Source organism: Montipora capricornis, chromosome 1, assembly GCF_036669925.1.
Source record: "Montipora capricornis isolate CH-2021 chromosome 1, ASM3666992v2, whole genome shotgun sequence".
Lineage (NCBI taxonomy): Eukaryota > Metazoa > Cnidaria > Anthozoa > Scleractinia > Acroporidae > Montipora > Montipora capricornis.
The window spans coordinates 25,975,846-25,988,345 of NC_090883.1; the positions used below are offsets into that span (position 1 = coordinate 25,975,846).

At 42.1% G+C, this 12,500-nt stretch overlaps 1 protein-coding gene across 1 annotated transcript in view; it reads right to left on the reverse strand.

Moving 5' to 3' along the window:
- Window positions 1-12,500, reverse strand: part of LOC138037114 (cation-dependent mannose-6-phosphate receptor-like) — a 53,133-nt gene that overhangs the window by 266 nt on the left and 40,367 nt on the right. Inside the window, exons 4-7 of the mRNA XM_068883113.1 lie at window positions 7,732-7,828; window positions 6,791-6,879; window positions 2,618-2,747; window positions 1-1,196 (exon numbers count right to left, since the gene is read on the reverse strand). The exon at window positions 1-1,196 is cut by the window's left edge and continues 266 nt beyond it. Coding sequence (XP_068739214.1) covers window positions 1,107-1,196; window positions 2,618-2,747; window positions 6,791-6,879; window positions 7,732-7,828 — 406 coding nt within the window. The 3' untranslated portion in view covers window positions 1-1,106. The remainder of the gene's footprint in view (window positions 1,197-2,617; window positions 2,748-6,790; window positions 6,880-7,731; window positions 7,829-12,500) is intronic.

A 12,500-nucleotide genomic window follows, 5' to 3' on the forward strand; every position in this document is an offset into this window, starting at 1 on the left:
ACGTGTATATGAGGCTGTGAATCGTTCATTTCCTGCCTTGCTTGAAAATAGCCTTCGCACTGACCAATTCGGTTATAGTACATTTTGCCCGAAAACTGTAACAATGCTTGATTTGATTTGAGATCAAATGAGTTGATTTCTATGTTCAATGTCCACAAGTAGCGCCCCGGCCACCGCTTCAAGACATGACACTGAAATATGGTTCATCATTATTGTTAAAGCAAAAAGCAAACGAGACGGTATCAGGCATGATGGAGCCATTTCAGATCGTCGCTTCTCTCCTCCTGAGAGAAGCACGACATTCGAAAATATGTCCGACACGCTGGCTAATTAACAACGTGGAAAAATCGAGAAATACTTTCAACTGCGCAAAGTACTCCTTTCTATTGACAATATCGTTGACGTCCCTTAGCGACCCTAATTGTCCTTGTTGAATTAGAGATCTTTTTTTCTTTACAACCATATCATTTCATTTTTGTGCATTGCAATGTGCAAATCTTCAAACGCATAAACGAAACAATTCATCACCACAAGAGAATTAGAAAAGAGTGTTGTTATGCAATGGGTGGGCTCCCCAGCACAGTCACAAATGAGTCTATTTTTAGAACACCCGTTCCCGCGAAAATCAGTCGTCATGTCCCTGTAAAAACATGGCAGAAGAAGTCATGCGTGACATAGCTTCTCCTGATAGGTAAAAGTGGCAGCCCTTTGTTTGTTTCCACGCGTAAATAAATCAATTTGTGACTGTGGTGGGGCAACACCGCGAATTCTTATCTAATTCAATCTTGTCTCAACCGACTCTAGAGCGAGTTTCAATCGAGTGTCGTAAAACCAAAACCAAAGTAATTACTTTGTCCAATCAAAAGGACGGAGGCAATCCGGTAAACCAATCAAAACTCGAAGTAATTACATGTACCTGACACGTAGCCGACACAAAGCGCGGGAATATGTGAACGCGCAAGCCACGATTGGTTGAAAAAGTGGCGCGTGAACTTTGAACAAGTCACTGAGTGAAGTAATCAAAAACCTAAGCAATTCGCTAATTACTTTCAGCACTCAATTGAAAACCGCTCTATAGTAAATATTAATAATTACGAAGGATCGCCTTAGATCTCTGCGTAGCCGTCTTTCCCACATTTCCTAGAAAGTGAAGAACATGCAGACTTTACACCACCATAAGTAAACACGACCCCATCCTGTTGAGAAAAACAGAAATACATAAAATTAATCAGGCTCACTTTCAATACAATGGACACAGTGATTTTTAGTTTCTAAACCGCGGTGCTGTTTCGGTGGGGAAGTGAAACACTCAGTAGAAATAGGTTTATCAACCGAGTTCATATGGTAAGTTGACCACCGTAGAGAAATTCGAAAGCTGATGATTCGTCGCTCTGACGAGGGGCTAACGCCAGCTAACATCCGCTTTCGAATTTCTTTAGGATGGCCAACTCAGATGAGAAACCCATTTCACTTTCAGTAAGTCCTAAATATGTTTCTTAAACAGGCAACAGATAACGATTTGTCTGTCGCCAGCCTTGCTTTTTGGGAACTTTTTTCATTGAAAGTGCGAAAGCTCTAATTGCATAGAGTACGGGTAAAGTGCATGTTGCAGGACATTGTTTCACCATAGCCGGGTGAAACAACCCAAACCTTTACTAATGCTGACATTAGGCCTAAACACTACGCTTTAGATACTGTTTAAACCTAAGGTTAGCATTTTTGGGTTATTTCAGTTATGGTAAAACAATGACCTGCAACCTGCACTTTAAACCCTCCGCAACTTGCACCCACTGCTTGTATGGGACCTGCCGCGCGAGAGTTTAAAACGTAGGCACCTGCAAACTCACACTCTCAAATTACGCGCCTCTCTGCTCATATCACAGCGCTATTTGTTTCGCTCGCAACAGCACAGTTCATTTCTACTGAGTGTTTTCACTTCCCCATACCGCAGGCCAACAAACATAGTATTTGACATGAACTGAAATGTATTTACATTCGGCGGAACTTAACTGTGTAAATACTCTCCTAATGATATGTAACGCATGTTTGCCCCCTGGGCATGTAGTCTATCGTTGTTGTAGCATATACACCTTATTTCAAAATGGCCGCTGATTTATGCGGATACAAATTGGCCCTTGTTGCCTCTTTCAAGATAAAATATTCTTTTGAATTTTAAGCTTAAGAACGGGGCATCAAGGGCTTATTTGAATAAAAACAAAAGAATATTTAAATGGCGGCCATTTTGGAATAAGGTGTATATAAAGTAGGAATGTTGCAATGTGTTCATCTCAGCTCTCAAACTTTCAAAACTACAGTTTGACTAACTTGAGGCTTTTCTGTTAATTAAGGTTCGTTTATCTCGTGATCACCTCTCACACCCAGAGTTTGGTGTACCTGCATGTGGTCCGGGAATACATTCCTATTTTCCCATTGGGTTTTAGGGTTTTGTTTCAGGCGGCTGAAAAATCTTTTTTGCTTGAGTGGCATTCATTCCTCTTGTGCTTACGGTAGTTTTGAACGTTATTTTGATGGCATTAAACACTTTGACTCTCAGTTCGAGCTGCACAGCCATTCCTGTGTATGAGTCGTGATATAGATAGAAACTGCACTAACATACCTTGACAAGGAATGGGAAATCGGCCCAGAAGGAATGATTGGGAAGGATTTCAGGCACGCTCTTTACTCCCCGTGCATAATGGTTTAGTAATATTCCAACGATGATGTACACCAACAAGAGAGAAAAAAATCTGAAAATACGATATTCAAAAACTTCAAGTTTGATAACCGAAAAGCACAGTTAGAGAACACTAATGATGAAACGATATAAATATAATGTAAAGATCTTCAAAGAGCCTTGATCATCTAAAGAACAAGGACGGACAATAGTTCAAGCCAACTTGCTCAGTAGATGGTTTTGCAACCAATCTGGAGAGACACAGATAATAATGCTGCAATGTACAATTGCTGGTGGTGCCACAAGTCGACCTCACGATAACCCCAGAACAAAATGTTTCGGCGAGCGAATCGTGATTTTTCTTACGCGAAGTGAATGAGCGAGCGACGAAGTCGCGAGAGGTCGACTTGTCTCGCTTGCAAAGTCTGCATTTGCGTCTCGCGCCAAAAAGGGGATGACGTCATTCGCAAGCCCTGAACTTGATGGCGCAATCCGACGAAAACAGTCGAACATGTTTGTTTCTACGAAATCGAAAGAGGAAATTTGTTAACTTTGTGCTAAAGGTATCAGAAACAAAGATGAAATAAAACGAAAGCTTTTTTTCAATCTCGAGTCGCCGCTTGGAAAGGAGATCTCCAGTGGTATTTTCTGGACCAACACTTGTGCCGTGATTTGTGCTGATAGAAACGAAAGCCTAATATATTCGAAAGATTAGCAAGTAAGGGAAAGCTTCGAATCGTCAAGAAAGTCAATTGATGTCACTCATGAAAGATCAGGTACGCCTCAGGTGTAGGAGACGTACTAGACCGGGATTAAAAGATACATCTTAGTGAAACATAAGCTTACCATTTAGCGATGCAATGACTCTCGTCGATGAATACACATGAATTTTAAAATTTTTTGTTCCATTCGACGAAAAATGTGTTTATAGTCGTTGAGAATCGCCTCGGCACTTCCAGACACCCGTTAATACTTAAGATTTTAAATGTGTTGTCTCCTAAATAGCGACCGGCTAGAGACCAAATCTTTCGTGAGTGAAATCAGTGGAAGAATTACGAAGACGATAGCATTGCCACCCGCTCCAAGTAAACGACCAAAAGCGTACGGGACTAGTTCAAAGGTCAGACTTTTCCCAGCTCCGGTTGGAGAAGACACAAACAGATCTATGCAAGACAGATATTCTTCAATTATTTTCCTCTGATGGTCGCGTAATTTGGAATATCCGGTGGCCTTAGTAGCATGTTTGAAAATCATGCTTCACTGCGTGTAGCAAATTTTGATTGACAACTCTATCCCCTGGGGTCCACGAGGATTACTCTAATTGGCCTAGCTCAGCGACCCGTTTTTGGGTCGCTAAATTGGCGCCAATCAAGTATGAAAAGTCCTTCGTTCCGCGCGTATCTAGACGAAGGACTTTTCGAAAGTCTAGTGGACGAACAAAAGGAGCTAATGAGAGGTCTTTTGTTTTCGTCCGCCAACATGGCGGCGATGACGTCACGTGAAAAAACCACTTATAGTTTCGTTGGCATCAGCCTCAACGATGAATATTAACGAAGACCATGCAAGGACTCGGTAGTATTTGCCTTGTACACGATAGTATGTTGCCGTGATGCCAATTATCGAAACTAAAACTTTATTCACTCCGTTAGTTGTTGTCCTTCAGTAGCATATTGACAGTAATGATTTCAAGTTCGAGTGAGGCCTAACACTACTATGAAGTTTTTTATACCCAATTATTCCATCAGAGATCAACCCTAGGACAGAGCAAAACTCTGACCAGGGTGGGATTCGAACCTACGACCTTCAGATTGATCATCGTTGCTCTACTGACTGAACTACAAGGCCAGAACGGGAGCAGGCCGTGGGTATGTGAGATGTTATTCAAAAGGACGAATTTGGCTCGGCCCAAGCCTAATTTTGATAATCGTTAGTTGTTGTCCTTCAGTAACATATTGATAGTAATGATCTCAAGTCTAACACTACTATAAAGTTTTTTATACCCAATTATTCCATGGTGGTGGTGGACAAACAAAAGGAGCTGATGAGAAATCTGGCCTTGTAGCTCAGTCGGTACAGCAACGGTGATCAATCTGAAGGTCGTGGGTTCAAATCCCACCCTAGTCAGAGTTTTTCTCTGTCCTTGTGTGGGCCCAATTCCAATACTAGGGTTCATAACTTCATGGTAGTGTTAGGCCTCACTTGAACTTGAAATCATTTCTATTCACTCCATTTAGGAGCCCATAACCAGAAGCCTTCAACTTCAATATTAGGTCTATGCAACGGCATTTTCACAGATCAAGCTATTTTTAGATTTTCCCACGAGGGGGAGAAACGCGTGGCGAAGCCCTAAGAGTGTCTGCGTGTGAGGCTATTTTTAGACGAGTTTTTAATTGCCCATGTTCACCTAAAAGACATTGCGCGCCGCGTTGAATTTCGCACAGACGGAAAATCCGATGTACGAAAAGCCTAGCAGAAATGCCACCCAATCAAAACGTTGGAACTATTTCAAAAGAACAACACAAGCGCGCAATGCCTTTTGGGTGAACATGGGCCTTTAAATAAGATCTGGCTTGCACGAATCCTTGGGTAATAATTTCTCATGCAAGACTTGTGATTAGCTGGAAAGGTCTGATTTCGTGGGAAAATCAATCTAAAAATAACTCCGTCTGTAAAAACGCCACTCTACAAATACATTGAGGTTGTACGCTTCTAGTCATGGGTTCCTGCTCCATCATGTGACTGTATTCTATGCTCCTCTTGGGGTAGCTGAAAATGAATGAATCAACACCTTCGTCATTCAATTCAACTTAACCTTTCGTCGTACCAATTTCGTTTGCCATTTTATCCAGTGCTTTTATTTTTTCTCCGGCCTCGAAATATCTGCAGTTCTTGCCATAAAGTACTCGATAGTTGTGCTGGGGTTCCAGTACATCGATAGTGAGAACCCACCCTGCGAGAGGAATCTGGGACGGGTCACGGGTCTCTTTCATTGGAAGAATATGCCACAGCGTGCGTTGTCCTTACGCCGCTCCGTTTTCATACAACGCAAGCGAACGCATACCTACGAATGCAGACGTATTTCTAGTGTTCTCATCTCTCTGGAGAGAAGCAACAACCGGAAATACGTCTTCGCTCGCACGCTCGAGAAGGCAAGCATAAGTTTCCCTAATGGGAACGAGATTTTTCGATCAGGAGGATATTGGGGGGGGGGGGGGGGGGAAATGGTGGAGGAGGGAGGGGGAGGGGAGAGAAGGGGAGAAGGTACCCACTCTACTACAGGTACCTAGTTTCTCCGGAGTACTGATTTTCTCTAGGCAAAAAGGTAAAAAGTAAAGGTAAAGTCACTTTATTTAACGTCGGTTTCAATGGAAGCCGACGGTGCGGCCTTTACCCTCCACCCTCTGTCAGAGCTCCATTTTAAGGGGATTTAAAGCTATTGCTGCACGGATCAGAGGAAAGCCGAAACAGACGTTGAAGTCACCGAGGATCGAACCGGGGACCTCTAGCTCCGAAAGCCGCGCACTATAGCCATCTGAGTCACGACTTTCCTCTGTGGAAAACATCGAAATGTAGGGAATAAGGAATGCAAGTTGCTCGGCTACGGACAAAAGTAAAGTAAAGTCTCTGTTTACGAGCCAGAAGGCCCATCAGGCCGGCACTTATCTCCGGTTTCATTAGCATGAAGCGACTAGGAGTATTTCTACTCCCCCCTGGATGGGATGCTAGTCCATCGCAGGGTTACCCCCACCCATTTATACACCTGGGTGGAGAGAGGCACCGTGAGAGTAAAGTGTCTTGCCCAAGAACACAACACAATGTCCCCAGCCAGGACCCGAACCCGGACCATTCGACCCGGAGTCGAGCACTCTAACCATGAGGCCACCGCGCCTCCCAACGGAGTAATGATTTTCTCTCTCTGTGGAAAACATCGAAATGTAGAGAATAAGGATTGCAAGTTGCTTGGCAACAGGCAAAAGGACATCTAAAAAAGCAGTGTCCTAGGCAGGAATCGGACCTACGACCTCCGTAACTCCGCTACTAGAACTAGCATGTCATTTATCTAGACAAACATCCATAGTTGCATTTGAAATAAGGAAATTCCATTTTACCACTTACATGATAAGAAGTATACTGCCAGTACTTAAGCCTCCGCTCTCTCCTCCTCCTCCTTTTGGACAGGCAAATTTCGAGGTAAACGTCGCATACTTGAAAAAAAAAAAAAACAATAAAAATAAATCAAAAATAAAACAGTGAGGGGTCGGGTTGAAAACGATCCTTTTTAGACAAAACTTGCCTAAAGATAAATGACTTCTTCAAATAGACATATTATTTAGGAAAATTTGCCCTCCCTCAACTCCCTTCATCTCCACGATTGGGTGCATAACAAAGTAGATTGATAAGGGCCGATTTACACGGAACGACTTTGTCGCATGCGACAACGGCTTACGACAGGCCCACGACATGATTTACGATTGTTGTGTAGGTCAGAAAAAATGTCGTAGCATTTTAAAACATGTTTTAAAACGCTGAGGCAATCGTAAGTCATGTCGTAGGCCTGTCGTGAGCTTGTCGCATGCGACAAAATCGTATCGTGTAAATCGGCCCTAAGATTGACTCAGAAAACAATGGACCAAAACAAACAACCAATCAACGATGGACCCTAACCCTAAAAACAATAGAGCTAAGTCCTAAAGGGATTCGATGAAATTAGACGCTGTAAAGAGCTGTGTCCTATCGCAGGGATTGATAACCTGCCAGAAAATAATGGAGTGGATAGTGCAGGTGAGCTCAGAATGCTGCTGATGGGTAGATAGCTTTGAGAGCACATGTAACGAATGAAAGGCGACCAGGCGGTTGACATAACTGAAGCAAATTCAAGTTTGTTGCAAAGATTTTCTGTAGATATACCTGTTCAGTGTAATGGGAATTTCATTAAAAAGAGCATGCGGCAACTTCCCCGTCATTAAGGCTGTGGGTTTAAATTATGACGTTCTTAAAGATAACACAATTCTTAAAAATTGCAAAAAAGAAAAATAAATAAAGTAAGAAGTAATTACATATAATGTTGAGCTACCAGACGGTTCTTGTTCAAACTTTGATACGGTACCATTTCCTGGCTGAGCTGGATCACACTTCAAAGTTATTTTAGATTTCCTTGTTGTGTAAATAGCACAAAGGTATGGTTAATGCAATGATATGACAACATTTTACTGCACATTTATCACCTGTTTGATCAACTGCTATGCTAAACTGCAATTGCAAATAGCCAGCCGGTGAATCTCCTTTTAAGCAGGGATTTCTAAAGAATTCAAGGACGCTTTCCTTTCGACAAAAATTTAGGGGAAAAAAAAAACGGGTAAGGAATCGAATACCAGCAAACAAGTAAAAATAGCGATAGGAAAGAACGACGTTTCGGCGACATCGTGACACCCTTTTCAAGGACATGGACTATAACAGTTGTTTTCTTGAGCGGGTGCTGTTTACAGACGGACCCGTGCGACACTGAGGTGAACACAAAGTTGTATCAATCGCAACAAAACATTTTAGACTCCTGTCTAAATATCACAATGGCATCTCCCACTAAGTCCTTCAAATTTCTCGATTTCTACAAACCAAGCTGATGACCCGCGAAGGATTCCATACCTTACTTTCGTGTCTTACCTCTGATAAATACAACAAAAAAAGTTTTGCAATTTCAACTAAAACCTTGAGCTAGTAGTGATCGTACTTTTGAGCAGCCTACAAAATGCGCTTCTTATGTGTGTGTATGCTCTGCCATAAGGCAGGTCCAGTCCTATAACCGTCTCTCCATGGCACACCTCTTAAAATTAGCATAATCTTTGCCGTTCTTGACCGAGTCCAACACCCCTATTCTCCGTCGTCCTGGGGGCCTCTTGCCTTCGACTCTCCCTTCCATAACAATTGTCAGTAGATCACCATGTCTAAATGTGTGCCCTAGCCATCTCCTCTGTCTATTCCTAATGATGTCAACTACTTGTTGTCTCTCTCCGACCCGGGTGGGTACCTCCTCGTTAGCAACCTTGTCAGCCCAAAAGATACCTAGCAGCTTTCGCTAGCGCCACTTCTCGCAGCTCTCTGACCTTCTGGCATCCTCCTTCCTGATCGCCCAAGTTTCAGCTCCACAAAGTAGTGTACTCCAAACTAATGTGTCAGACTGAAGGAATTCGTCAGCAGCTCTTTCTTTGCAGAGAAGTCATCTTTCACACGTTCAATTCTCGTAAGGATGTCTCTCCCACAGTCACCTTCTTGAGTGATAATACTTCCAAGACAGGTGAACTGCTTTACTTGAGCCAGTTCCTTGCCTCCCAACATGATCGTAAATTCCTCTCCCGAGCTCTTACTTATCTTCGCGTCTTAAGGACGTGACGCGTTTTTGACACGCGGACGGCAACCGCAAGTGAGCTATTTTCCCTTTTAACTTGTTTTCACGCAACTACATTTACATTGCTAAGTATCTTTCCTCCATTAGATATGACTAATGTAAAAATCTGGGAGACACCACTGTCCTGGCACGCCACATTTTCTCTTCCAGTTGTTGTCCGCGTCTCAAAAACGCGCGTGCTTAAGCTCCCTAATTTAACGCCTGCGGCTCGTGTTTTCCACAGCCACTTTGACAATGTTATGACGCAATTTACCATCAAGAGGACAAACGCATAAAAAACTGTCAATTTGTTTTTTAAAATAACAAAATCCCTAAATGGTTAATTGTCGGGTTAAAATGAGAGGAAAAGACGTAGTTAACAGTCGTAAACACGAATTTTATTCACGCGAACATTGTCAATAGCTTTCCTCGCCTCCTGATTCGCTACTTACAACAGACAATAAAATTCATTGGTTAAAAAGCTGACAGTTTCACAGATTTCCGCATGAATTCAAATTTTATCTGTCTGTACTCTTATTGATGATTAAAAATAGCCATTGAGCACGCGAGAATTTAGACAGTTATTGTAAAAAAATCAATACACTGCCAACTGTGATTAGATTCCGTTGTTAAAGCCTTTTTCAGGGTATTTTGTACCCAAAAATTTGGTTTTATCAACGGAGTTGATGATGTAAATTGGCCACCGTACAGAGATTCTAAAAGCTGCCGTTTCGAGCGTTAGCCCTTCGTCAGAGCGAATTGAGGAATTATGGGTTACGTGTAGCTTTTATCGTAGCTCCGTATCGGAGCTACGCTATTGGAGGTAACATGCATGGCAACGTGAAAAATAGATATCAAAGTTTCTATTAGTGGCAACGTGCTATGTACCAGTGTGCACTACAAACCTACAGATTCTCACAGTTATTTGTTGTATTCATCATCACATCCATCACATGTCAAGAACTCCATTCCTTATTCGCAATTTGTTAGACTAGGACGTCTATGTAGTGATAACTCCGATTTTTCCAGCAAATCAGAGGAGATGTGCCAGTTCTTCGAAAAACGTGGCTATCCTGTCTTCGTGGTCAAAGCGGGCCATCATCGCGCCCAACAATTTGATCGACAGTCATCACTACAAACGTCACACAAAGATAAGAATGACAGAATTCCATTCACCCTCACTTTCCATCCTCATAATCACGCAGTGAAAAGTATCATTCTTAATAATTTTAAATTACTCCAAAATGATCCCGAGACTGGTAGAATCTTTTCGCAACCTCCACTTATTTCATTCAAACGCGACGAAAACGTAGGCAACTTTTTAGTTAGATGCGCGCTCAAAACTAACGAGCAACCCGGCACTTTCAAATGCACGCGCTCACGATGCAAAACTTGTCTTTTCATTGTTAACACTAGCAAGATATCGGGACCTAAGCGATCTGTTAAGACCACCGATCGTTTCACATGTACCTCCGCAAATGTCATTTATTGCATAACCTGTACGTTATGCAATAAATTATACATTGGCGAGAAAGGTAGACGACTAGGTGACCGATTCCGCGAACACCTTCGCGATATTGAGAAGAATGACAAAGATGCATCTAAGCCAGTCGCTCGTCATTTTAATCTCCCTAACCATTCCAAAAAACACATGGCTATCTGCGGCCTACATCTAGGTACGACGGAAAGCCGCAAGAATCTGGAACAAAAATTCATCTTCCAAATGGGCACCCTTAATCCTCACGGTATTGACGAAGGGCTTTTCATTTAACTCATATATTCCTATTTTTCACGTTGCCATGTTACCACCAATAGCGTAGCTCCTACACTACTATAAAAACTACACGTAACCCATAATTCCTCGATTCGCTCTGACGAAGGGCTAACGCTAGAAACGTCAGCTTTTAGAATCTCTGTACGGTGGCCAATTTACATTACCAACTCCGTTGATAAAACCAAATTTTTGTATACTACTTGCCCACCGACGCAGCACCACAGTTTCTTTAGAAACTACCCCCTTCATTATTTTGTACTCAGTCCGCCTTTTGTGCCTAGTTCGCACCCTTCAGTCCCCATTTTATACTCAGTCCGTGTTTTATACCCGTCCCGCAGTTCGCGTTTTATACTGACCGAATCGCAAACACTTCTCCAGTATTTACGCCACTGAGCAAGTTTTGATGTTTTGAAACCCCTCGCGACGTCGCAAACACTTCTCCACAATCTCATTAAAAAGCTTCCATGTTTTGGAACCTCTTAAGAAATCGCAGACCCGGACGTTTACAAATCATTTTTTTTACTGTTCTGAGGCAATGTCTTGGTCATCCTCATCGCTACTGCTTTCTATCTCCTCTCCAGGGGGCACAGTACTGGCACCCTGCAATGCTGTTCCACTAGATGCTTAAATTTCTCAATGGCTTCCATGTTCCTTGAAAATGTTTCCATTATAACCGTCGCCTCTACTGGAATTTCCAAACCCCCTTGCTTATGAATGTCGACCTTAAGCTATCGGTTTTGAAACCAATACATGCAAATTGGTTGGTGGAAATGTCACAGTATTACTTTTACTTTTTCACCAGCGCACAGGGCAGGGTTCATGTCTTGAAAGGATGGGATAAAGCGGGAATAAAGGGTGTATCAGCTGAAGTATTACCACCAGTGTACTATTGCCAATGAAATGTAAATTGTGTATTACTCAAAAACGCGAAATAAAAGTGATTCAAAATATAAAATTTTCGCAAAATCGCAAAATATACGCACATCAAAAATTGCAAAATAAACATGTCGCGAAAATTTCATGTAACAAGGTAGTTCGCTTGTTTAGTGCACGAAATGCTGCTAATTAGAAATTAACACCATCTCTCAATGTCCAGTCGGACACTATTTGCGTGACATTGCATATTTAATTAAATAAGTATGTTAATCTTGAGCGAATTTTCTGACGGTTTATCTTAATGCATTTGAACTTGAAAATGGTGTCACGATGTCACCGAAACGTCGTTCTTTCCTATCGCTAATGTTAACTTTTTTATGTTTTAAGAAACCTTTGCTTACAAGGAATCGAATGGAATGGAAATGGAAAGCAAATATTCTGGAAACAATTTCCCGTCCCATTGCTTCATTCCTCTACGGGAGTAATAGGTTGAATAAGAAACGTAGAAATACCAAATACTCGTTGATGCATGTGATTGGTTTCTACTGGCCAACCGGAAAATACTGTTACATTCGCTACATGAAATTATCTAAATCTTTACCCAAAATTTCTGAACAAAAGGAAAGTACCCCTTGTATGTTCTTCAAGGATTTGTTTCAAAGTCCCATAGGGGAGCAGTTATTTCAGTCATTTGCGCTTACCAACTACTACGACTACGACCACGAATGCCACTGCCACTGCTACTGCTGCTACATTCTCACAAGTCATTAATAAATCAGCAGATGAAGCCATAG